The sequence below is a fragment of the Syngnathus acus genome, chromosome 22 (genome assembly GCF_901709675.1).
Source record: "Syngnathus acus chromosome 22, fSynAcu1.2, whole genome shotgun sequence".
NCBI lineage: Eukaryota > Metazoa > Chordata > Actinopteri > Syngnathiformes > Syngnathidae > Syngnathus > Syngnathus acus.
The window spans coordinates 8762297-8787191 of record NC_051106.1 but is presented as its reverse complement, the minus strand read 5'-3'; the positions used below and the strand labels follow the sequence as shown (position 1 = coordinate 8787191).

Here is a 24895-nt window from a genome sequence, read left to right as displayed (position 1 = left end):
GAAAACGTGTATGTGTATCAGTGTACTTTAAAAAGATTATTTGGGTATGTTAGTACACATATGTTTAGTTTTTTTTCCCACGAGGGCAAGGAGTGGGCCGGCCTGCGAATAGAAGAAAGAATGTGTATTACCGGAGCCAAATTGTGAATAACAGATGACTCTTCAAGACACTTCATCCCAAATGAATCACCACGAAAATTTCCTCTCGGAATTCCACTAAATGGCGTCACCCATAATAGAGAACAAACTGCCCCCTGCCATCGAAGGCGGAATGTCCTTGGCTGGCTTGCCGCTGGGCTTGTATGTGAGGAGGAAGTGGGAGAATGTGACTGTGTGGGGAAAACAAGCAACAATGTGCCACGCTTACCACTTCCTGTCCTGGTGTTTGGGTGCCTTTGCCATGGAAACAGCAGTAGATGCCAGTGTGGACTGACTCAACTGGGCATATGCACGCACGCACAAGATTTCTATTTAAAAATGTGCAAAAAAACAATAAAAATGTTGGGAATTTTTTGAGAATTTTTGGGGAGAGGGTGTTTGCATCTTTAATTCTAAACTGTCACTTAATTGGACATTTTAAAAGGTACCCTCTAGTTTGCAAATGTCTTTATTTGAACATTTTGAGCTTCAAACCAAAGCAGCCAATGCCACAAACTAAACAGGGAATCAAAGCAGAGCAAAAAAAACATCCCTGCTACACAAACCCTAATGATAGGAAGCTTATCCAAATAAAAGCTAACTCACTTCCTCTCACAGTAGTTTCAGAATAAAAGTCCTGACATAACTAACGTGCTTGTGTGTCGTTAGTCGTAATGATTGTCAGTTACACACACACCAGATCAAATTGAATCCGAGCCACACAGTGGCACTGCAATAAAAATCATGTAAAAAAAAAAAAAAAGACATTTAAAATGGCTTCTTGTTACTATTATTATTATTACTATAATAATAATAATAATAATAATGATCAATAAAGACATAGCCGGGCACATTTACAGTGGCTATGTAGCTACAAAAATGGACACAAAGCCATAAACACACACCTCTAGATTCCCAAGCACACACTCTCTAAGCCGTGTTAACACAACAAGCACACATCAATGAACCTGTTTAGTTTTTTCATGATATTTTGTAGCTGCATTGTGCATGTTGAGCATTGGAACTGTTATAAAAGGTATATTTACACACATGACAACATGTTCATTTGTGGATATTAAATAGGAACTGAAATTGACACTCGCTGGACACATTAGGTTTACCTGCACATTATAATTTGATTTTTTATTTATTTATTGAAATGTTTCATTTTGAGTAATATACCAAGAGCACTAACACTGTATTTAGCTACATGAAGGCTGTGTAAGTGTACTTAATAAAGTGTCCGGTGAGTGTGTAGTTGCAATAAAGAGCTTAAATAAAATTTCTTTGGCAACAACAACAAAGTTAAGATAAAACAATAAATAACAGCTTCTTTGAAAAAAAAAAAGGAACCCCCAAATTCAAAAATGAGTCAAAATCTCTAAAGTCGTGCAAATATTGTGTTTGGGCCAAAATTTTCAGTCAAAAATTTCAGGTAAAATCTATCAAGCCTTGTGAAAATATTTTTGTTACATTTTGCATAAATTTTATGAAAAAATTGCAAATTTGTTTAAAAAGAACTCCCTAAAAATATTGCATAAACAGTTCCATTATAATAAAATCTTTCCAAAGTCATGCAAAGAAACCTAAAAACTTGAGTTTTATATGACGTGTTATATGATGTGTCTGCGCATGATTGTCAATATTTGATAAAAAAAAATACATTCGTCTTCTGTATAGCTTTTTTTAAGTGTACTGTGTTCCTTTAAGAGCTTATCAATGTCTCACTCGTCCGTTTTGTTGTGAGTCAACCGTGAACATGAGTCCATCTTCACTGAAAAAAAAGTCATCATCATAAAACGGATGTCCATATTCTATTTTCTGTCCGTTTGGATGGAGCGCATCCATCCAAAAGTCAATGGCCATTTTCACGCCGTCAGATCCGAAATGACCAGTTTTTCCATCTTATTCCCGATCTCAGCAGGGACCTGGAGATCATCCAGGTCATAGTCGTCCTCAAATGACCTGGAATCACATTTCAGAACTTTAGCGAGCTGATCAAACTCCTTGAATGAACATTAGAGAAGATTATTTGCGGTACCCTTCGTGAATCTGCTCGTTGGCAGTCTCCTCCGCCACAAGTATCTCGTACTCTTCCGAGGCGTACTTATCCCAGTCGGACGGCTCTGGACCGTCGCTGTCGAGGTCCTGGAAGGGCCACGTGAGTTTTAACAAGCGAACTGGCAAAATTTTCCTCGCTACAAAATGATGTGCAGCTTTAGGGGCTGAATTAAAAAGAAACATTTTAAAAAATGGCCACTTGGACCACAATGGCCCACTATTTGTGCTGACCTTCTGCACAGCAAAGGGATCTCTCTGTTCGTGGTCCAAGTATTTCTCCAGGTTGAAGAAGGTGTCAAAGAAGATGTGAGCCATGCGGCAACGCTTCAGGTCACTCAGCGTGATTTTGCCTGGACAAAAAAAAAATGGCGTTGTGTGTTAAGGTGAAGCAAAGCGTGGCTGAGGGAAAACGTCCCAGTTGACATTTACCTGGACTCTCTGGTTTGACCAAGTCGAGCATTTGACACAGCAGGTCTTGGAAGGGCAGCGGTTCGATGCCCATTCGCTCCATGCGCTCGCACTGCTCTTCGTAGAAGTACTCCAACTCGAACATGGACAGTACGCCGTCGCCGTCCACGTCCATGCAACGGAACCAGTACTCGATGCTGGAGGGCGAATGGTGACTTAGCTTTTGGCTTGGCTGCAAAAAATAAATGCAAAATGAAAAATCTTACCTAGTGGGATTTTTCTTGTCCTCTTCAGAAAGGAGAAACCAGACAAACTCAGCGTAGCTCATGCGACCTTCTCTCTGCACGGTGTTGCCCCTGGCGACCAATCACACAGACACCTTTAATTCCGTCGTCATAGCGATCGGGCTCACTTGCGCCTGTTTAACGCTTACCGCGTCACGGCGCCCGAGAACAACCGCTCGATGATTCTGTTGGAGGACGCTGAGGGAGGACAGCAGAGGGCGGTGCGCGTAAACAAAGGCGGCCATTTTGTGCCTGGATGGCTAATTTGGTCAAATGTGTCAAACCGTCTCACCGTGGTCGTTGTATCGGGCCAGGTCCTTGTGGTCGATGTAGAGGTCGTGGTCGCCGTCCAGCTCCCAGAACTTGCAGTAGATGACGTAGAAGTGCTCGTAGGAGAAGTAGTCGGTGATCTGGTTGATGTCGTCCTCCTCCTCCAGCAGCGCCAGCGTCTGCAGGAAGTTGCTGCGCCGCAGCTCCGTCATGGACATGCGGCCTGTCCACGAACGGTTCACCACGTAGAAGATCCGCTGGATGACCTGCCAGTAATACACCAGTATTAATATTAGTATATTATAAATATTATTTAAGAGGCAAAAATAAGAAATATATGTTTAAAATGTTTAGTATTTGCTTGTTATTTAAAATTATTTTTGAAAGAAAACAAATATGCACATTAGCAAGTCAATTTTAAAATCCACTCAAGAAGTTTCAGAATATGACGCTGAGCCACTTCCTGGTTCACGTAGCATGCAGCTAATGTGTCACAGACAGGAAAATAAAACCGGTGAGCTGGACTCCACGGAAGGAAGTGTCCTAATATGGGCATGGAAGAGGCCATGGGGGACATTAAGGGGGTGGGGGGGATTTGCTGCATACAAGGCATGACTAGCCATCAGTTTCCATGATGTATTTCTTTTGCATTTCACATCACACATCACACAGGGACATGCACGCACTCATGCACAAGTAAACTTATTTTCATTTCATGCAATTTTAATTCATCAATTACCGTTGTGATGTAGCGGGAATGAAATTCGGGTGCATCCTTCAGAAACGTGAGTCCAGGATGCGTGTCCACGATGTCCTAAACAAACAAGACAAATTGTGACATTAAATTAAAAAGTTAAATAAATAAAAATACTACTGAGACCGCTACTGAATTGAAATAATTTGACATAAAATAAAACGGACTATACCATACAAAATATTTTTTAAAAAAATTTGAAAATTTTTTTAACTCAGTATATAGTAAATCAAATTAGCAACGGGTAACTAAGGTATTGGTACGTGTATAAAAAAGATTTATTTTCTTGTGGAGGCTGACAACAAGCAAAGTAGAAGACAAGAGCTGACCTGCAGAAGAGGAATGAAGTCCTCCTGCTCCAGGTACCGACAGCCGGGTTTGGCCAGCAGGTTGACAAACTTTGAGGCGTCGTCGTGGCAACCGTGCAGCAACCTGCAAGAGTGCCGAGCCGTGTTAGCATTTCCGTGACTTTGATTCCGATCGGCCGCAAATGCAACCTACTTCCTCCAGGTGGCGATGAAGGAGTGAACGGAGACAAAGCCTGTCCTCTCGCCGCCGGCGCCGTAGAACATGGCCGCCTTCCAGTACAGCGGACAATCGCACGCCTGTGGGGGAAACAATTTGTCCTTTGACCTTTTCTTGTAAATCACATAAATCTGACAGGGTGTGTAGACTTTTGATATCACCCGCATGTTACGATCATTACCTTAGCGACCTTGCTCATTTCGTAAATGTCGGCTTTCTCTTCCTCAAACTCGGCGAAGGTCTCTTCGATGGCGGCGATGGCCGCGTCGTGGTTTGCCGGCGGGCCGACGGCAGGAAGCCCAATTGGGAAGTAGAACCTGGGAATGTTGATGGCAGGAGGAGGAGGGGGAGGAGTAGGGGAGATGACCACCGAAGCTGCTGGTGGCGGGCTGGGCGAGCGGTGCGATGAGGCATGCGGGACGGTGGATGCCTGGGCGGGGGCCGGGGGTGGCGTGCCGGGTTTCTTCTCCGCTTTGGACTGGACCTGAAGTAAAAATCAAGATGTCATGAGAAAGCGTGACGTACAAAATATCCTATCTAGTAGATGCAAAACAAAAAGCATCAAATTGGAAACAGGAAGTCGTTAGCTTGCAAAATTTTCTTCCAGTGGCCATTTTGCACATATTGAGGCTGACAGCTGTAACCCCCCCCCCCTTCCTCCCCCCCACATTCATTCTATCACTCTATTCCTGCACCTCCCGTCTATTAATAACCTACTGGTATCTGCCTCAGAATGGTTTGTCATGTCCTGCACGAAAGAAGCTGCGACTTATTGGATAGATTTTTGTTTTGCGTGCTGCTACCTGGCGGCGTGTCTGACCTGTTGCTCCTGCTGTTGCTGCTGCTGCTGAAAAGACTTGAGTCTTTTCTTGAATCGCGACGGCAAGACAAAATCACAGCCCCGTGCCAGAAAGGCCAGCTCACCCCTCAGATCGGGGTCCCGGCGCAATGACGTCTCCTTGATCATCATGGTCGGGGGTCTCCGCATGCAAAAACACCCCCTCCCGCCAAACTCCAATTAGGGTTCCGAAAAAAAAGCTCCAGAAAGTAGCCCAAAACCTTTCCCTCCGGACTCTGCGGTAGTAATCCAGTATGCAAGGTTCCGCTGCAGGAAGACCACCCGGGCATGATCTACCATCCAAGAGGGGAGCGAACCCTGCAGTGTCCCCCTCACGCAGTTTTATTAATCCCAAACTGGGTTCAGAACCGAGCGCACCGAGAAACTTGAGCCATGCTGGAGTCGGGCAACACACAGAGTTTACCGATTGAGAAGGAGGCAGGGGGGGCGGCGTTTTGAGACCCCCCCCCCCCACACACACACACACACATACATTCAGCAAAGGCCGCTTCCATGTGAGTAGGCGGGGCAATCAAAGAGGAACTATTTCCAAAGAGTTAATTTTGGGATGGCGTGATGAATCAGTGAATGACACGTCAGTAAAGTTCCAGGAACTTTGTCACCTGGTCCTGAAACTTTAACATATTCTGTGTTGGATTGCTGCCTTACTCACCATGATGAGCACTTTTACAGATTTCCTACTCTAGACATGTTTTTTTCACTTGGATCTAGACAGTGTACCTAATAAAGTGACAAGTGAATGTCGCAAATGTCTGCGATGCAGCTGTGTGCACATTCCAAAAGGAAAACAAGCTTCTCACAATCTGCTTGGATTGGAATAAACACCTTTCCCTTCTTTTTTTCTCACAAGTGATCTTAGCGGACAATCTGGCGCCCTCTAGCGGTCATGTCATTACCTACACAGCAACATTTCGGACAAAGTTTATGCAAAATAACTCATTAAAGAATTGTTTCTAAGCATATTTAGTGTCATTATTACATTTCTTTTAACATCTAATGTATGCTAGTGACTCTTCCAGATCCAACCTTGTGTTTTTTAGGGTAACTCCGCTGTGCGCACCCCTGCTGAATTCTTTGGAACAACTCCACTCTGTACTGAAGCCAAGGCCGCATACCAATCCCACACACGCGCGCGCGCACGCACATACACAATTACACGCGTACACAAACACACTTTTCCTGATGTGCTGCAGGAGGAAACATCCATCCCAATATCTTGTGACAATCAACAAACGAGCGCCATGCAAAGAGGACTCGTTTGTTATTCAAATCTATTTATCGGCTGCACGTTACTCGATTTATATTATAATAAATCTAACGAAAAGAGTTATGAATCAAATGTGGCAGGGCATTAACCGATTGTCATAATTCCCCAAATCTCTTTATGAATATGATCATATTAATAGCGTAAATCATAGAAGGACAAGACGACAGGTGCGCACTTCCCCTTTTCACGCCGCGAAACAGACGAGTCAGCCCATTGAACGCTTGATGGGGAATAGAAAGGGGGGGGGGGGGTTCAGCTGTTCCGCAGTGCCAACTGTTGCGCTGAATGTGTGGGCCACTTCCAAGGAACCGCAGAGAATAGTGTGCCGTGTATACAAAGCTACTTCCGAAAGCACCTGCTCGGAGTGCCTGGCGGCTGTGTGTAAAATTATCCGCGTACACATCGTTACAAGTTTATTTTCGCCTGCGGCGCTACTAGGCAGATTCCAGCCAATGACAAAGACAGGAAGTCAATAATCATTAGAAGTGAATATTCCAAATTTTAAAAAGTATGACGTCAAGGGCAGAGAGAGCAGATGAAAAATGTCATTCAAGGTCAAAAGGATTTGGGCTTCATTTATAATGATAATACGGGTTTCGTTTGGCTTTCCAGAGAGCCAGACGGATGAACGGCCCATCGGGGAGAAGGAGGCCAGGCTGATGGTTTCTTCAGACGACGGCGCAAATGGATCGGAACCACGCTCGGGAAACGCTAAAGTCATCAAAGAAGTTTGTTGTGGTTGTCGCCCGCTAGTCAGCAAGCAAAGATTTTCCACAGCCTCCACTAAAGTCTGAGAGCTTTCACATATGCCTTCGAATTTCTGGTTGGGCTATCATTCAAAATTAATTTCTTTATTGTGGCACTTCATGTCGACTTGAACTTGAAATATTAGCCACACGGAAGATTCCAAATAAAGTTTTAGTATCTGGGAACAAAATGAAGCAGATATGATGAGTTCCTCGTAACCGTTTAAGTCACATGGTTTTTCAAAATTAGCTTAACGTGAAATGGATTGTTTTAATAGCACATATCTTCAAAACGATTTAATGTGTTTTCGGTATGTATATTTTTTAAACTGATCGTTGTAATTAGCGGAATGTCCACTAGATAGAGCTAAAGAACAGACCGACAAGTTTTAAAACCCCCGCTAGAGGGCAGCAGACGACCCCTTAATACCGAGAAACAAATTCTGGCTGTTTTAAAGGGTCCTATAAAATTTTAAACCGCTTATTCTTGTATTTATTTTATTTTTAAATGTAGGAATACTGTATACAAAACAAATATTATATTGTTTATATCATTATTTGAAATAAATGGCTTTCAATCTGATTTATAAGTGAGTCACCACATTCTGACTAACAGTGAAGAGGAAACCCGAATGGAGATCAGGTCAAATATTTTGGTTGTGCAATCACAACTTTGCTTGTCAAGATTACGCCCTGTAAAAAAAATAAAAAGGTAAAACATGGCCACGTGCCACGCCTTTCCCAAAACAGCGAGCTCTTGGGAGGGAGTCCCATCATGTAGAGTGGGGGAGTCCCGCGAAGCCTCCCTCCCTCCCTCCCACCTCCGATGCTCCAAAACATGTTTTGCTAGTTGCCATGGTAACACAGCCTCCAGCCGAGTTAAAAGATTCCAGATGAAAAGGTGACTCGCTTGAAAAAAAAAGTTTGACGCTAAAGTGGGAACAGCCGTTTGGAGGACATCCCAGGCTGCAGTGGGAGCGGCGGGGCGGGCTGGGCCGGGCCGGGTTGGGCTGGGCCGAGCGATGATGTCACCGGCTTAACAGCTACCAGTACGAGCAGAGCGCCGGCTGCCAAGTGTTGCACCTCAACTTTGGATTGTGACCGACATTGGAAAAGAGGTCATGTGCTCTCTCTGTCCTTGTGAGTAAGGTTTGTTCCAGTATCACACAAATCAATCAAGTATTTTGATATGGACCCAGAATTCCATTTTCCTTCAATTAATAAAAATGTCTCTTTACTCTCTGGCACGTTTCAAAATCTATTTCTGAACGGCGAAGCGACTTTGTACGAGCCACATTGTTTCAAAGCGCGCTTGCCGGGCCTCGAACTTGCGCATTTAATCCAAACAAGCGTCTTCCCCTACTTGGCACGCGTTCCTCCTGTGACCTCATTTCCTGTAGAAGGAGTGATGTCATCCTCCAGCCAAGCAGAGTCAACAACTGTACTGTGCTGTGCTGGAAAGCCCCCCCGCCCCACCCCGGCCCCCAAACTACGTGGACTTCACCCGTTAATATCCTTGCCTGGCTATTTTTTCCCACCCCCCCCTCAACTCGTACAAATTATTTTTGTGCAAATCCTCTCCTGGTGTCATCTCTGACAGACAGTTATTACCTTCCTATCGGCATACTTTTCCTAAGCTCCCCTTTCATCCCCTTCCCCCCCAAAATCCTTTGTGCCAAAATGCAGTGTCAACAGTTGAGTTGGCTGGAGAAGAAGGAAAAAGAGAAGCTGGAACTCAACTCTTTTAATTTTGTCCTTCATATATTTGAATAAGTGCTGGTCTTAACAGAGCCATCAGACTTTTTCGAGTTGACGTGCACATCGTGACACCTTTGCCTGTGTTGAAATGTACAGGCGCCAAAATTGCCTTATCAAGTTAAGGGTCACGGCCAACGGAGGGGGGGGTGCACTTAAATCAGATAAGTGAGCCCGCCAAATCGTTAAAGGGCCTCCTTAGATTCCCGCCCGCCAATAAAACACAAATGTGAAGCACGGGCACATGGCGGCAGCGGGCGCCGATTTCCACGGCTCCGCTTACGACCTCCCGCCGAGCAGAAGTGCCTGCCTCCAATTTGACGTCACACGCGGGCGCCGTTTGGGTTCAGGTCAGGGGATTCATTCCTTTAATTATAAAATGGAATGGCAATGTAACCAGATATGGGAAATGATACGGACATCAAATAAAACTCAATTATTTTTTTGAAATATTTGAAGCATGGCAACAGAAGGAGAGAAACACAATAACGCAAGTGGCACACGCGCAGGTCCATTTACACTGTGGCGACAGCGAGTCTGTTAGCGAGATGCCATAGTACGGGGGGGGCGGACAGATTTAGGTGCCCCCCCCCCCTTTCACATCCCCACCCGTCAGGCTAAGCATACACTTAACACTGGTGGTGGCAACAGACAACCCCCTGCGAAGGCGTCGCACCCTCCATCAAGCGCCTCGGATTGGGTCGCGGCGCCACACGGCAACAAGTGTTACTCAACACGCCCAAAATACTTGAAGCGTGCGGGCCAATGGAAGAGGTGAAGTGTTAGCTCATCGCAGGCTGACTACGTGGCCGGAGGTGACTGAGGGTCACGGGACGCGACCAGTCACAGTCATGCAAAAAAAATGTTTTTTAATTTGGAAATGCTTTAAAAAGGTAGTTACTTAGTTCATAGAATTACATTTTTTCCTGATAATTATTTGATGATCAAAATTTGTTAAATAAGCAATTTATGTAACTTTAAATTGGATGATCAACAAATGAATCAGAATTAAATTATAAATGTAAAAAAATGCAAATAAATGATTCATTTATTATTAATTTTGCCAATTTTACATCATTTTTTTTTAACTTATGTGCAGCGAGCCCTTATCCAGTATTTGTACAAATTCCTGGAAGCGGTTATTATCATCAGACGTTAATGATGCACTCAGGTGCTGTTATTGTTGAGTTCTGGCTGTCAGTAACCATGGCAACCTCCGAAATGTTTTTTACATCAACAGGACATGAGGCGCCACCGTGTAGATTTTTTTTCAAACACAAACAAGATCGCTTGAGTGCCCCAAATGTATATTTCAAGGCTCTCACATTCATTCCGTTGAGCGTGTCGAAGCGCCGACGAGTCGCTAATTACCGCTATTCATCAGCAACTATCAATTATGGTCAACAATCCTGTTCTGCCTCAGCAATTACAAAAAAAAATTCTCGTAACACGACAAATCCAGAGAGTAGAATAAAGGATTGACGCTTACCCTGATCACTTCGGGAGTCTGCTGGATGAGCAGAGTTGAGCCCGTCTCCCTCAAAGCCGGAACGTCCCCGGCCGGATCTCTCTGGACGACCACGGTCGGGCTGGTGGGCGGGACTTTAGGCGCAGCGTCGTTCCCCAGACCGGCAGGAGGCGCAAGGCAGGATTTGGGATGGAGCGAAGGGGCTTCGGAAACGCTGTCGTTTGCTTTCGCCGATGCGGCCTCGGGGGTCGGCGGATGTGCAGTTGTCGCCGTGCGAACGTCTTCGGCCGTAACCTTCGGCGTGACGGCAGGTGGAACTGAGGGTGTTCGGGCGGAGAGCTTTGGAGGTACGGCCGGAGCGGTTTCCGTTTCCGCCGGACGGCCCGCCGGATCAATTTGTCCGGCGGAACCGTCAAGGTCGGGCCTGCCGGCAGAGGCCAGCGTACCTTGCAGGAGCTTCATCACCTCGCGTTCCTTGCCGCTGCTCCTCTCGGCGCTCCCGGTGCTCCCCGCCCCCGAGTCAACCAACTCCTGGGCGAAACTCTCAATGCTCTCCAAGATTCTCAAGAGTAAGGCGCCGTCCTCCGGCTCGTCGCCTGCGAGAACATTGCGGCTTTCTCCCTGAGGAGCTTTGGAACTGGTGCCGTTCACCGTCGGGTGGCTGGTTTTGATTTGGAACTGGGAGATTTTGGGCTGGGCTTCGGCGGACGCCATCCCAAGGCCTCCGCCACTGCCTCGCTTGCGGGTCTTGACCGGAAGTGGTGGCTCGGTACTCCTGGGGTTGCTCATGCTCTGGGAAAGATTCTCCAAATCCATCAGCAGTTTGTCAATGTCGTCGTTCCGGTGCGCCGGAGCGTTCGTCGAAGGTCTCGCGGCGGTGTGGCCGATGCCGCACGAGTCTAAACGAGAAAGAAATTCATTCCATATTTTGTTTCTCTGAGATGCGACCCATCCAGATGTCTTACCTGTATCGACATCTTCCTCCTCGATGTAAAGCGCCTCCATGGGGGATCCCGGAGGCGGCGTCGGCGAGACTCCGAGACGGGACGGAGAGTGCGTCGGACTGGACGGAGAACTCGTGACGGGAGCGGGGAGCAGGTTGTGATGCGTGATGGATGAAGGGGGGTGTGGATGCTGGAGTCCGTTGGTGAGTGCTTTGGGTGGCGAGCTCTGGACGGAAATGTGAGGAGCGGGCTTTGCGTTGGGAGGCGAGCGCACCACGTCCTCGTAACGCGGAGGCTGCTCGCCGCCAAATATAGGCGAGAAGGGCGCTTGTTGGAGCGAGTGGAGACTGTTGACCAGCTCCGTCAGATCGCCGTGCCCGCCACCTCCGATCCCTTCCAGCTCCAGAGGTAGTCTCTTCAGATACATGCTGAGTCGGGTCATCAAGGCCCGGTACACGCTGTCGGGACTGGCACCTCCATCCTGGGGACCTCCGCCGGCCTTGCGTCGGATGCACTGCTTGATGATGTCGGTGCACTTCTTCAGGTCTTCCGAGCATTTGAGCAGGATGTCGAGGCAGGCGCGAATGTCCTCCCCGCCGCCGCCACCGGCGGCAGCCGCCTCGCCCCACGTTTTCTCCAACAGACGAGCAATCAAGTTCTCCTCCCCGAGAGTGTTGCGGTAAAGAGAAGCCAGAGTGTTGACACTTTGCTCCAGCGACCCGATACCGCTTGAATTGTTTACTTTGGTAATAGCCGACGAACCGCCCTTCAATTTCGAGTTCTCGTCGGCGGGCGCGACGGCCACGCTGTTTGTCGACGCGTTACTGGAGCTGAAGTGGCCGTAGATGATCTCCAGGTCGGTGGAGCGACGGCTGAAGGAGTCGGGGCGGACTTTGCGACCTTTCCGGAAAGTGACGTGGCTGGAAGAGGAGAGACGTAGCTTGTCGAAGGAAAACTCTTTGAGCTTCCCGCTGGCCAGATTGATGGCTTCTTCCGTGATGTCCTTGAGGCTTCCGTAGCCGCCGCAGCTCAGGTTGCCCGTCGATCCTCCGCCAATGGGCAACTTTTTTCCTCGCCACGCGTTGCCCTCTTCCCCGATATAGAAATTTCCGTTGCTCCCCGCCCTCTCCAGGGCACCGCAGTCACTCGTCCTAGCGTGGTGTTGGGCGCTCAAGCACCTGGAGGGCGAGTCCGGCGCGACCAGCAGCTCCGAGCAGGTGCCGTGATGGGCCACGGAACATTCCAGCCCCTGCGAGAGCGTCCTGCACGGGCCCGAGCAATAGTGCACAGCGTGAGAATGCTTGCGTCGGTCCACCACCACGCTGTTGTAGCAGCTCACGCTGCTCACCACCACACGGTACGCTGCTGCCATGGTGACCGATGTCACCCAACTAATCCGTCAGGGCATACAAGAAGAAAAAAAATCGAATTTCCACTTTTAAAAAGTCCCGTTGCGAAGGTGAGGCATAAGAACTCGGGGATCTCAATAACAGCTGCGAGGTTCTCCACGGGGCGCTTCTCCGCTTCCTCTCTCGCGGCAGCTCGTTATCCACTAATGACAGCGAAGCAGGACGGCGGCGGCGGAACATCCAGCTGGGCTCTCAGCCTTCCCCCCGCGGGCCTCCGGCGCTGCCAGCGAGGCTTCAGCATGGCTCCGGACTTGGCCGGTCCGTGGCTGGCTGGAAGAAATCCTTTCTCTCCTCCTTTTAAAAGTCCCCAGGCAGCCGAGACGTAGTCGCTGACTCGGCCGCAGCTGCAGAATAGCAGGGGAGCGAGAGCAGATGGCCCACTGCCCTCTTCTCGCTCTGGCTCGCTCTGCTTATGTTGCGTCTGGAAGTCTGCCGTCACTCTCGTTTCTCCAGCCTCTCGTGTTGGGCTTCTCTGACCTGGGGGGGGATGCAGGGGGGCTGTCATTAGTCTATCAATTGTGAATACTGTAAAACTTTGATATGCTGATGAGCAATGAAATCCAAATTCTTATCATGTAGTCATCACAAAGCTATAAAATGGGACAAATACCTGCGACGTTACACATTTGAAACCAATTGCTAGCATATGTCTTGCCATAGGGCTTCTTTTTTTCTTAATTGCAACAAGACAATCAAACTCCATCTGTCCCAAGTCACATTTTAAAGTCAAGGGTCATGTAAATCGTAGCCCAAACGGTCTGTTTCGAAATATGACATAGACAATCATCTTTGCAGTAGCTTGAAAATTGCATTTGTCTCACTCGCATTCTTGCTTCCTTCTCTTCTCTTCCCGAGAGTTGCCCAGACTCAGCACATTCCCATACATAATAAATCAACATGCGTAAACGGGACGCTGGAAGCCACCCGAGCAACTGCTGTGCACGAGAGTTGAAACGTTATTATGAATCCCGACACGCGCACACGCACGCGCGGGTCTCTGGAGAAAGACCGTGTGAATAGCTCCACACCTCATTATGAGCAAGCGGCCCCCAAGGACTGACTGCGGATCGGATAGACGCACCAAATTTACTCTTTGGGGAAGTGAGGGGGACCATCTAGGAAAAGGATGTTTTTAGGCGGCTGCATGGCTGCCTGACTCACAGCTTTTCTTATCTTGAAAGGCCTTAAAAGGCGCACAGACACGCACACGCGGGCGACCGCGCGTGCAAAAAAAAAAAAAGCAGCAGCAGCAAAGTAAACATGAATCCGTCCGTCTATTTTTTTTCTTTATTAAAAATTATTTATGAACGGCTCCTCGAGACTGCTGACGAAGCCTTTTCTTTCAAGTGCATCCAAGCTCCTTTTAACTTTCCCTGACTGAGTAAATGAGCAGAGAGCTCAGCTTTGACAATCTCCAGTCCCAAAAACCACTTCATGGCCCCGACTGCAGATGCAGCACGGCCATTCGCAAGTGGCCTCTTAAAAAACGTGACACGTGGTGTATTCTGCACGACATTTGGAGGAAAAGAAAGAAGAACAGGTCTTCTGACATTGTCAGAAATGAATTACCGTAATTTTCGGACTATAAGTCGCGGTTTTTTTCATAGTTTGGGTGGGGGGGCGACTTATACTCAGGAGCGACTTATATATGTTTTTTTTCACAAATTTTTACTTGATCATTAACACATCACTTACTTACAAGTATAGTTGACCACTTCACATGTTATTTTTAGTATAGTTGATCACTTCACATGCTTTGATATCTTTATCTTGAACATATTCAAAACATGAAAAATAGAGAGAAAAAATCAAACAAAGTAATTAACACTTTAAAGCGCCATATCCTCTGGACATGTCCTCTGTCACCAGGATGACATAAAGGACGAGAAATTTGATCGATGGATTTAATGATTTGGAGTGACACAAATGGTTTGATAATATTGTTGTTTATGTGATAGTTATTTAAAATATAGTTTATATATCGTTGTATGGGCCTGTGGAATAATTTGAACTGCGGCGCGGCACACGGCATTGTTGACAAAGGACGATCGATGGATTTAATGAATTGGAGTGACAGATGGTTTTATAAACGTGTTATTTATGTAATAGTTTTTTTTAAATAACTGAATGTTACGTCAGGCCCGTTCTCAGCTCCTCGTTTGTGTTTGTCACGTTAGCATACCGTATCGTTTAGCCTGTTGTTGCTTGTTCATGTCTGTTCTTGGTGTTGGATTTTGTCGAATAAATTGCCCCCCAAAATGCGACTTATACTCCGGAGCGACTTATATATGTTTTTTTTCACATTTTTGGGCATTTTATGGCTGGTGCGACTTATACTCCGGTGCGACTTATAGTCCGAAAATTACGGTAGAATCCATATAAGCGCATGTTTAGACTGCGCCAGTGAAGCGAGTGTGTGTTGGTGTGTGTGTGTATGGACTGCTGTTGCCGTCCATCAGAGGGTCATATGAGGAGCAGATTAGGGTTTCTAACCGCAAACCCCTTGTCGCCACCGCCCGTTGCCATGGAGACGGCGGGGAGAGCCATCATGTTCCAGCACCCTCATCCCACCCAAAATCTAAATTGGGACTCGCCGGCGTCAAACTTTTCAGACATTTACGATTGGAACGGCATCCGGCAATCCGTGAAATAATCTCAGTACCTTTAAAATGTCGAAGGAAAATGTCCTCCAAAACCTGGAATTCATCATTCGAGAACAAAAAGATGAGGAATGCCCTTCAGGGGCTGGAGACAGACAAAAGACGCTGAGGTGTGATACGGAGCAGAAGGTGTCAACATCGCCTTGCTCACTTGTGATCAACACACACGTATGAAAACACACACACGTACATGAATTGAGATGAAAAGCCAGACGGACATTTTGCTCAGGAAGGTGGGGGGGGCGCAACTTGGGTCACATGCACAAACACTAGTCCGAGAATAGCCTCTAAACACCGGGGAAGAAAATAGCCCAGTAACAGAGGATGTGGCATTGTGTGTGTGCGTTTGTGTGTCTGTATTGTAACCATTTGTAGGCTCGCTTGTATGTAACTTTGAGAAGAAACAAGTCTTTCATCGTCAGCCGCAATTCGTCAAAAAAAATGCTCATATAAAGTCTCGACTTGTGCCCGCTCTAATTGCCATCTGCTGAGCTTTAGCTTGGTGTCATTAAATAGACATCAGAAAGGAAGCACATGAAAAGACACACAAGAAGGGATGTGCGGTGTCAACGTTACATGCAGGAAGACATTCCAGCGTCAATTTGGCCTATGCGAGATCAATTTGGAGTCGGACGATGAATTACGTGTCAAGGATGCCTCAGAATATAAACGGCTTCACCACCATCAAGATGCTAGCGCGATTATTTTAATCAGCTGCGAGCTGGTCCAAAAAAAAAACTAAATTTGCATCCTTGTTGAGCAGTAACTGAGTCTTGGCGTTTTCCTCACTGCAGGAATACTAAGCTAACTTGCTAGCTATGTTACAAATGGCTTTGGACTGAATCACGGTTAGCATCCAGTAAACGGAGAGCGCTGATGGCTGCGCATATCTGTTTGTAATGCGGCCCCACAAATGGCAAAGATTTATGTCTGAAGATGGCTTATTGGACGTCGTTTATGTGACACAAGGACTCTCATGGGGGGGGGGGGGGGTCTGCTCTCATCACACACACACACTCGATAGGCATGCCTGCTCTCAGCATCGTGATCTCATGGGGGGGGGGGATACAGTATGTACTGTAAATGCAAGTGCAGGAATTGACACACACACACACTCAGGCTCACGTACGTACCCACGCACACGCAAGAAGGCAAACACGCTTCTGGCATGTTTTTGACACCTGGAGGAAAAGGATAGTGGGCTGGCGTGACAGGAGAACAAAGACAATGGTTGCAACGGCAGTGACTCATTGCAAACGGACACACACACGGAAAACATACTATGGATCGCCACAGCCAACGTCAAGTAAAAAAAATGATGATTAAATATGCACATTTGTGTGTCAAGATAAAAAAAAAAACTGTAGCGTGTTAAAATCGGACTTTTTATTGAAGGCCATATAAGTCAGGCCGAGTACACAGTATTCCAACGCCTACACGCGGCTGGAGCAAAAAAAACAAAACAAAACACCCACTCACACCAAAGTTTGTGTCTCAAACTTGCAACATTAGCATAACGTCAAGAACTTCACAACGAACTGCTCGCCATCTTGCACGCTCAGTGCAATGCGAACCGAAGGCGGCTACTGCAAAAATCGAAACTGGTAGAACCTCACGACAATTAAGCAAAGGGGCCCGTCCGTTCAAATCAATTCCATTCTGGCTCTAAAATGCATGAGGCAAGAAAAATATGCCTTAGCTCACACAACATGACCTCAGCTTCCTCAAATACTTTGCATGGAGATCAATGGAACTCTTGCTTTAAGTGCCGACTGACCTCAGCTGTCTACAAAAACATGGTACGTGCTTTAAAGGAAATCTATTGGGTGCTTGCTTTTTCAACGGCCTCCCGTACTTCACTTTTGAAACCGGAGTGCTGCAGCAAAGTGGAGACTGCGGAGCATGGGGCATTCCTACAAATAGCCCAAAACTGTTTTACCTTCTGGCGCAGTTTGAGATTGGGCAAGTTTTAGCGTCCATGATTAAAATTGACAAAGCCCATCGAAGTCCGATAATAGGAAAAGCAAATCCGCCTTGTACTCACATTCCAAAAGCGACGTCGAGACCACAAAGAAGAAGTCCACAAACGTCTTCTCTGGCTTTTCCTATTTGCGATCCATCACCGCCGAATTTCTAAGCACCCGGCGACAGACGAAAACAACCCCCCCGAGGGAAAACGCCGTTCGTCTGGCAACCCCGTCAAGAGTGTGATTAATATATACGACAGCTTTACGTTCAAGCCCTGAGAGGAGGAGGCGGTTTGGGGAGGGGGGGGATCAACTTTTTGGGGGCCTATGAATAGGAGCTGACGCCAGAGAGGATAAGGTAGCCTCAGTAGCCTGATTCAGCCTAAATGATGGATACCTCAGATCACCTTCTCTCGCTTTCAATGGAATCGCCTGGCTGGCCCAAAGCCTCCGAGGAAGAGGGAGGGGGGGTCAAAATGCTCGGAATGACTTTGACAGGCAGAGCCTTCAATGAGTTTGATGGCGTGACGCAAGTTCATAACACAAAAAAGCTGCGACAGTCAGTCGAAAGGGTCGAAGGTCAGACCGCTGTCTCAAATTCGTAGTTGGAGTCTTGCAGACAAAAGATGGAGCTCTGCGCTAAAAGTATGCTTTGAACTTAAGCCGAGACAAATTGGTGATATTTCAAGGCTGCTTATTTTGGTCGAGACTCTTCTCCAACCGAGTTCTCGTCGACAACAATTAAAGCAGCGAGGAGCAGGCTAGAGCGCTCCGCTTTTATCGCCAATCCTCCAGATGATCATCAAATGTTGACGTCGGTAAAGGACAAAGACCAAAATAGCTTTATTAGTCAGCGTCGCCGACGTTTAGGACACCTGCTTGGGTCTCAATTGGACAATTTGAAAGACTTTTTAAAAGACATTCTCAATGGCAATTAAGGTCTTGTTTTTAGATTCATTAACTTAAGACTTTTTAAAGATCCGCTGGGACCCTAAAACCAAAATGGCCTCCATTGGTCAGGCCCTACACAAGAAGAAAACAACGACCCAGAAAACTATTTTATATTCTGGTTCCCATGACTGCAAGTTTGAATTGTCTCCAGTATATCACTGCATAATCACAACGCGACCAAGATGAAATTACAGAGTCATGACAACACATGTACCACATCAACACAGTCCAAGTGATGTTTGTTCCTTCATTGGTTTAACCTCCAACTAGGAGGCCGTCAAAAAGGCTTGCGAGAAAAAAAACTGGATGGCTGTCATTTTATCTCGTAAAATCCCAGAACTACGTTGCGACTTTTAAGATGGGTGTCGGTACGCAGCCCGGGCATAACCGCGTAGTCGCTTCCCGCAGCTCTGGCTCAGCCGCAAGCGGTTGACCAACTGGCAGAGCAGATGAGTCGCCATCCGCAGAGCAAAAACACGCCGTCAGCCATGATGTGGGCGGTCGGAGTTGAAATCATTTCTCCTTACAATGCAACAATCGACACAATAACAAGCTCCTTTGTCTTTAAGAAATTCAGTCTTAGCGATTTCCCGCTACAGGAGCTGGAATTTTGTTTTGTGTGTTTTGGCTAGCGCTAGCTTAAAGTAATTCAAGGCTATCAGGTCAAATTTGAGGATTCCCATTCTCAGAATTCTCTAAAAGATTATCTTGAGAGATTATCCTGTGCTGTGACAAGGACAGCTAAGCTAATGTCGCAATTAGCTAGCAATTGAAGAGCTAGCGTCAAGGCTAAGCTAACTCATCCACTGTGGAACGAACTGTTTTGCGTGAAGTTGAGAATGTGGATAAGCGGCAAACTGTTATTAGGCGTTCTCGCGGTTGCTTTTAAAAACAGCTGGGTGGGAAGCAGGGGAAACAATTTTTCCACGCAAATGTCGAGGGGATTTTAAAGGAAACTTTCCAAATGTCACACAAGGGGGAGGGGGGGTTGAGAAAACAGCTGGGTTGAAATGAAAAACCACCAAAGGAAGAAAAGACCTTCAAAATTGTGCAGAAGGAATGTGTGCATCGACAAACGCGTGATTTATTTCAGTTTTCAGGAAGTTCACAGCGTAGGCAGTGATTCATCGACTTGATCGGAGTCAAGACGTCTTCATCACACATACGAGGCCCAAAAAGCTTGCCAGCTCGCCTTTATCGAAATCTTCCTGTTGAAACTCCTCATTCTGCAAAAGCGATTTGATGGCACCAAAAAGAAGAAAAGGAGCTTTGTGTCAGGATTTCGTCAGCCTCCAAAATGACTCACGCACGAGCCTTCAAAGTTCCTCTGATGCTCGCATCTGACGTCAGTTCTTGCACATCTTAACAGGGGAGGGGGTCCGGCAGTGTCTGCAACCATGGCAACCTCAAGGATGCATTGATGAAATTCCCACAAAATGCAAAACACATCTCAGTGCACAACAATGTTTTCCATTTGTGCTACTTTTAATGGGACACGTCTTTTATTTTCCCATATATTTTTTTTTTTCTCCTCAACATTTGTCAGAAATGTTGACTCGGACATCCATCATCCAGAGTGCATCATCGCCTCCCCGCGTGGATAATTGCTGCGCCGTTTGTCGACAGCGTGCGTTCAAGGCCCTTCCTGCGATCTTTAGCCAGTTCAAAACAATTGAACTAATTAACGCCACGTCTTCATCTTGTCAATAAAAGTCTCTGGAAAGGTTTGGGACTCCAAGTTAGACTCACGTGTGAATGTACTTAAGAACCTCGGCGGCTCGCATTGCCCTCAGATGCTGACTGGCATAACAAAGAGCGAAGCTTGACGAGGACCTCTGCGGTCAAACAAGATTTGTCTCCATCGTAGATCTTTCCTACTCTGTTGTATCACTCTTCCTTTCCATTTTTTTTTTTTTTTTTGCTACTGCGGTGGAGAATGAGACGAATGGTCTCGCCACAGCGGGCAGTAAAAGCAGCCCGTGGCCTCGTGTCATTTTCGTCCAGACGGTCGCAGCGCGTCTGTTACACAACTCAGGATGTGGTAAGGCCCGGGGGGCATCCATCGGCCTTTCTCGTTTCTTCTCCGATAAAAAAAAATTAAAAAAGAATCTCAAGCCACTGCAGGGCAAGGTTGACATAATCTGAAGGTAGTTAGCGTTGCCTTTAACATTAGTAGATGAGTTTGCAGCAATTAGTTGTTCAAATGCTCACGCTTGAGATGAAATAAAAGGGCAGAACAAAGTTTGAATTGTCCACTGGAGAAAAGCCGTAAGCGACGACACAATCACATTATGTAATTTGATTAGCTTTTTGGGACTGCTAGCTTTGGCTAGCGCTAAGCACAGAAGACAGCGATGTTTGCTTGAAATCACAATTTGTGATACTTTAACTTGATTATTCTTTAATTATAAACCCGCTGGCTTGGAGTGGAACAGCAACTGACTTCCCATCAATCGCGAGTTATCAATGGAAGGAAATTTTTAAAAAAAAACAGACTTTGTCTTCAGGCATAGGAAATGATGTTTTATGCATGAGAGACGTAATAAGCGCCCAGAAAGCGACAGAGGGAGTAAGACTCATAAAAAAAAACGGCAATAAAATATTTTTAGCCGGCCGTGTCTTAAAGTGGGGGCCGGGGAGAAACCACACCAACATGACCGTGAATGGTACTGCTATTTACTGCTTTTTTTTTCCCTTCTTGGCAAGTGGAGGCCGAAGTGGGAGGAATGTTGGGTTCAGATACTCACTGCGGGTGTGTGTGTGTGTGGTGTGGACAAAGAGAGCCAGTGTGGACAACACAACACAATCAAAAGCGAGCGACTCGTCACGCATACACAGAGCAACGCATTCCAGAGTGCAGGGACGGACGAGAAGCGCTGACATTCAGACCCCGGCGACCAATCGCCACAATGGAGCCAGTCAATGAGGGAACAGTGAGTGATTTTTTTTTTTTTTGGGTCCCACTTATTTACCTCCCTCAGCCTGTTTCCATTCATTCTTTCCTTCACCGTCTTTCCCAAGGCAGATCTCACGGCACTTTGAAGGTGATTTAAAAGGAAGAGCCAAGGAGTCAACCTCCTACACACACATGTATGAATCACCCCTTTGTGTTTTGGAACTGGAACCTGTGTGTGTGTCATGAGCCGAGAAAAGTAAAGTAGCCCCAAATTATACTCTACTTTGCGTATTTTTGACGTCGAAAATTTCATTTAACACAATGCTAAAAAATGTAAACAAAGACCTCTTGCTGACACAGACGATGATTAGCCACTGTGTTTATACAGCCAACAACACACACACACACACACACACTCTGTAACTTCGCTTTTCACATCTTCATTTTTAGCAGCCAGCAGCACTGCATGGAAGACGAGCCGACCCCCCACACACATTCTACCGGGAAATGTGAATGACTCCGACGTCTCCGAAAGACGCCAGACACAATTGTCACCCTGTGCTACACACTGATGAGTCAGCCAACAGCTTCGCAATCGTTGCCCGTTTAAGAGCGGGCGGAGAGCTCCACAATTCACAGCGGGTGGCACAATTCAAGTTATTTACAAAACATACATTGTTTGTAGCAACTATGTTGGACAAATTACAAATCTGGGAGGGGTGCTGGTTTAATCCCAAGGGTGCGGTGTCCATTTGAGTTTAAACAGTGCCCCGCCTCGATTATTCCCCCATTACGGGCCGCGTTACATAACAACTGTTAGCCACCGAAATACGTCGCAACAAGTTAGCTGTTATGTCATCCTGTAAATAAACGTACAGTATTACTTTTTGTTTCCACTTGTACTTATTAGGCGTTAATCCAAATTCCAACACTTCTAAAGGGAGCTGGCCAAGAGGAAAAGTGGTACGGCAAATAAATCCAGATAGGAGGTCGCCATCCTTTGGGTCTCCCGATCTGTCTCTTTGAATGGTGTCATAGGCATTCCCAGTGGATTTAAGAAAAAGTTGACAGCGGCTCTGTACACAAACTCACATGCTTGTTTACATCTTGTTTCCCACCACTAACGAGCCTTAAACACACCACGGCAGCACTTTACTGATACTTTGATCTTTGTGTTAAACAGGAACACACTTCCACCCCCAACATATACACACACACACACCTTAAAAGAACACAGCCTGAGTGGTCTTTGTGGCCTTCACAATTGCAAGGTCCAGACAGGCTCAAATTACTGCACACACACACACATTGAGGTTCCCATCATCTCAAGAGACAAATCCATGAAGATGCCAGGAAGGAGACTCACCAAAGGCCAGTTTTGTTTTCTTGCGCTGGCTGAATATGTCAGTCATTTTCCGTGTGTGTGTGTGCAGGAGGGGGGTGGTGTAATCTATTCTAGGAGAATTCCAGAGAGGAGACCTAGTGACTGACCCCCACCTCACAGGATTTGACAAGGAATCGCCATAAACATCACCCCCCCCCCCCCCTCACGCACGCGCATGCATGCAAATGCACCCACGCACATCATTAAAACAACATAATTGGAGGAAACACGCATGTGGCAGTCGGACACACCTGCAGGTTTAACTGTATGTGGCGTTCGAGTGTGGTGAAAAAGAGTGGGATTTTATACGACTTGCATCCAAACCCACCACGACACGTGTAACTTCAGGCGCAACGAAACAAGCAATTTTTGCATGGGAATTTTAAGACATGCAATTAACATGGGACGGACGCTCCGATGACTCACGACAAGGTGAGAATATAATGTCCAAAGTTACCTGAACACAACAGGAGAAACCCCACAGAGTCATGGGGGAGCTTGCGTGCACGCCGAATTCCATGCACTCAACCCGGGGAGAAATAGGAGCCAGAGCCGGGTTAAACACTTGGGGGAAAAAATCCAACCTGGTTGTCAGAACCACCATCACGTCGTACACGAAAGACATGGCAAAAAGCCCGTCGCAAAGTTTGAGAGCGAAGGGAATGTAAACACAAAATTCCCGCTTACCTTTTCCCCCTTTTTTGTCTCCCCACCTCGTCCTTCACCTCCACCGGCGAGCCGCTCGCTCTTTCCGCCGCCTCCTTGGCCGAGTCACGACCGCCGCAAACCGAGCGGCAAGGAGCGAACCGGCAGAGCCCGACGAGAGGGTGGGCTACCTAACACACGCGTGGGCTTGTTTCTCGTGCCTTTCCGTGTCAGCGTTTGTGAGCGTGACAGCTCTTGGAGCGACTGAGCCGAGTGAGAGTGAGGAGAACCGGGGGAACTTAGGGGGAGTTCCCACCCGTGTGCAGCGCGCCTGGGCGGGGCGGGGGCTCGTTGAGAGTGACAGGTTGGTCAGCTTGTCAAGTTAAAGACTTGTTTCTTGTCTTTTATTCATTGCTAAGACATATTCACAATTACTTTGTACTCAAGTGAAAATATATTTGCACAAAAAAAAAAAACATGTTAGGAAGAGTGCTGCAAAAGAGTTAGGACACAAATAACACTCGAGAGGGATGACAATGAGCTGAAATGGAAGCTGCTGCCACACACATTGACAAAATGCAACAGAGAGCGTCACTCGTCACCTCGCCTTGAGGACACCACTGCTCCGCCACTCAAATCCTCGCATGACACAAATACGCGCAGAGGACAACACGGTCGTATTTGAAGTCGACAGCACCTCAATTGCTTGGCCTCATCATTGGACACATTTTTATGCTGACAATTTCGCCTTGACGCACCCTAAACATCGCCCCTCCACATGAGGAGCCCCAATTAAATTTCCCTATGAAAACTCCAAAGCACCATCTTTAAAATGTCAAAGTGCATCCCGGAGGTAAGCCGCCACATGTCAGCTTGCAGTGCTGTTGCTGCAACAGCTGCTTCTTGTCGTGGTGTCTGCACAGCAGCTGAAGCCAAACGGGGAGGCCGCGTCCAGCTTGACAGCTTAAGGTGGGGGCGGGGGGGTTGACCGAACATCGGTATCCGATTTGGGAAGGGGGTGCGGAGAGGGCTGCAAAGGAAACGGACCGTGGGGTTGTATGTTGTGTCTTCCCAGCAACCTCCTACTCTTCCCCTGTGATGACTTTCACAGCTCGAAATGTCCCCCCCCCCTCCTCCCGGGCACAACAAGGTCAAAGGTCAGGGCTGAGGCATGCAGTCGGCCTCATCGGGCCCTGTCCGACCCCCAACTTGGACGGATGGATTTTCCCAAATTTGTGTTAGCAGTGATGCCTGCTCCAGTGACGACGACAACAATCCTGACGGTTCATGTCAATTTATGTTTTTAACAACCGCCCCGTGCAACGGACCACACATAATGCACACGCCACAATTCTCCACTGCTGATTTCTTTTTTAAATTTCTTACTCCTCGTCTCATGTTTGATCCACTCAATTGAATTAAGTTGTTTACCAGTTTCCCCAATGGGCTAATACACAATAACCCGCATGGTCGCACAATACTCAGCTTCAAAGCCTCGTTCCGC

The 24895-nt window shown here is 46.9% G+C and overlaps 1 protein-coding gene across 3 annotated transcripts; it reads right to left on the bottom strand.

The window, feature by feature from the left end:
• Positions 1 to 591: 591 nt before the first annotated feature.
• ppp2r3a (protein phosphatase 2, regulatory subunit B'', alpha) lies at positions 592 to 23670 on the bottom strand. 3 transcript variants are annotated; one of them, XM_037241140.1, is made up of 14 exons: positions 23434 to 23670; positions 11501 to 13365; positions 10557 to 11434; positions 4622 to 4924; positions 4417 to 4520; positions 4245 to 4347; positions 3901 to 3975; positions 3184 to 3427; positions 3041 to 3089; positions 2874 to 2963; positions 2629 to 2804; positions 2431 to 2549; positions 2180 to 2286; positions 592 to 2103 (listed from the first exon to the last, which is right to left on the bottom strand). In XM_037241140.1, exons 2-14 carry the CDS (start codon positions 12849 to 12851, stop codon positions 2007 to 2009), a joined length of 3696 nt encoding a protein of 1231 aa, XP_037097035.1. In that variant the 5' UTR covers positions 12852 to 13365; positions 23434 to 23670; the 3' UTR covers positions 592 to 2006. The 3 variants fall into 3 exon arrangements, with proteins under 3 accessions (XP_037097035.1, XP_037097036.1, XP_037097037.1); XM_037241141.1 differs by lacking the exon at positions 23434 to 23670 and adding an exon at positions 17593 to 17714; XM_037241142.1 differs by lacking the exons at positions 10557 to 11434; positions 11501 to 13365; positions 23434 to 23670 and adding an exon at positions 5261 to 5692.
• Positions 23671 to 24895: the final 1225 nt, after the last annotated feature.

What these genes read in the sequence shown, in the direction of transcription:
- ppp2r3a (XM_037241140.1), bottom strand. Translation starts at nt 12,851, where the DNA reads ATGGCAGCAGCGTACCGTGTGGTGGTGAGCAGCGTGAGCTGCTACAAC. An exon ending in AGACTCCCGAAGTGATCAGG is followed by an intron (nt 4,925 to 10,556) that starts GTAAGCGTCAAT and finishes TTTTTACTTCAG; the next exon opens with GTCCAGTCCAAAGCGGAGAA. An exon ending in AAATGAGCAAGGTCGCTAAG is followed by an intron (nt 4,521 to 4,621) that starts GTAATGATCGTA and finishes TTTCCCCCACAG; the next exon opens with GCGTGCGATTGTCCGCTGTA.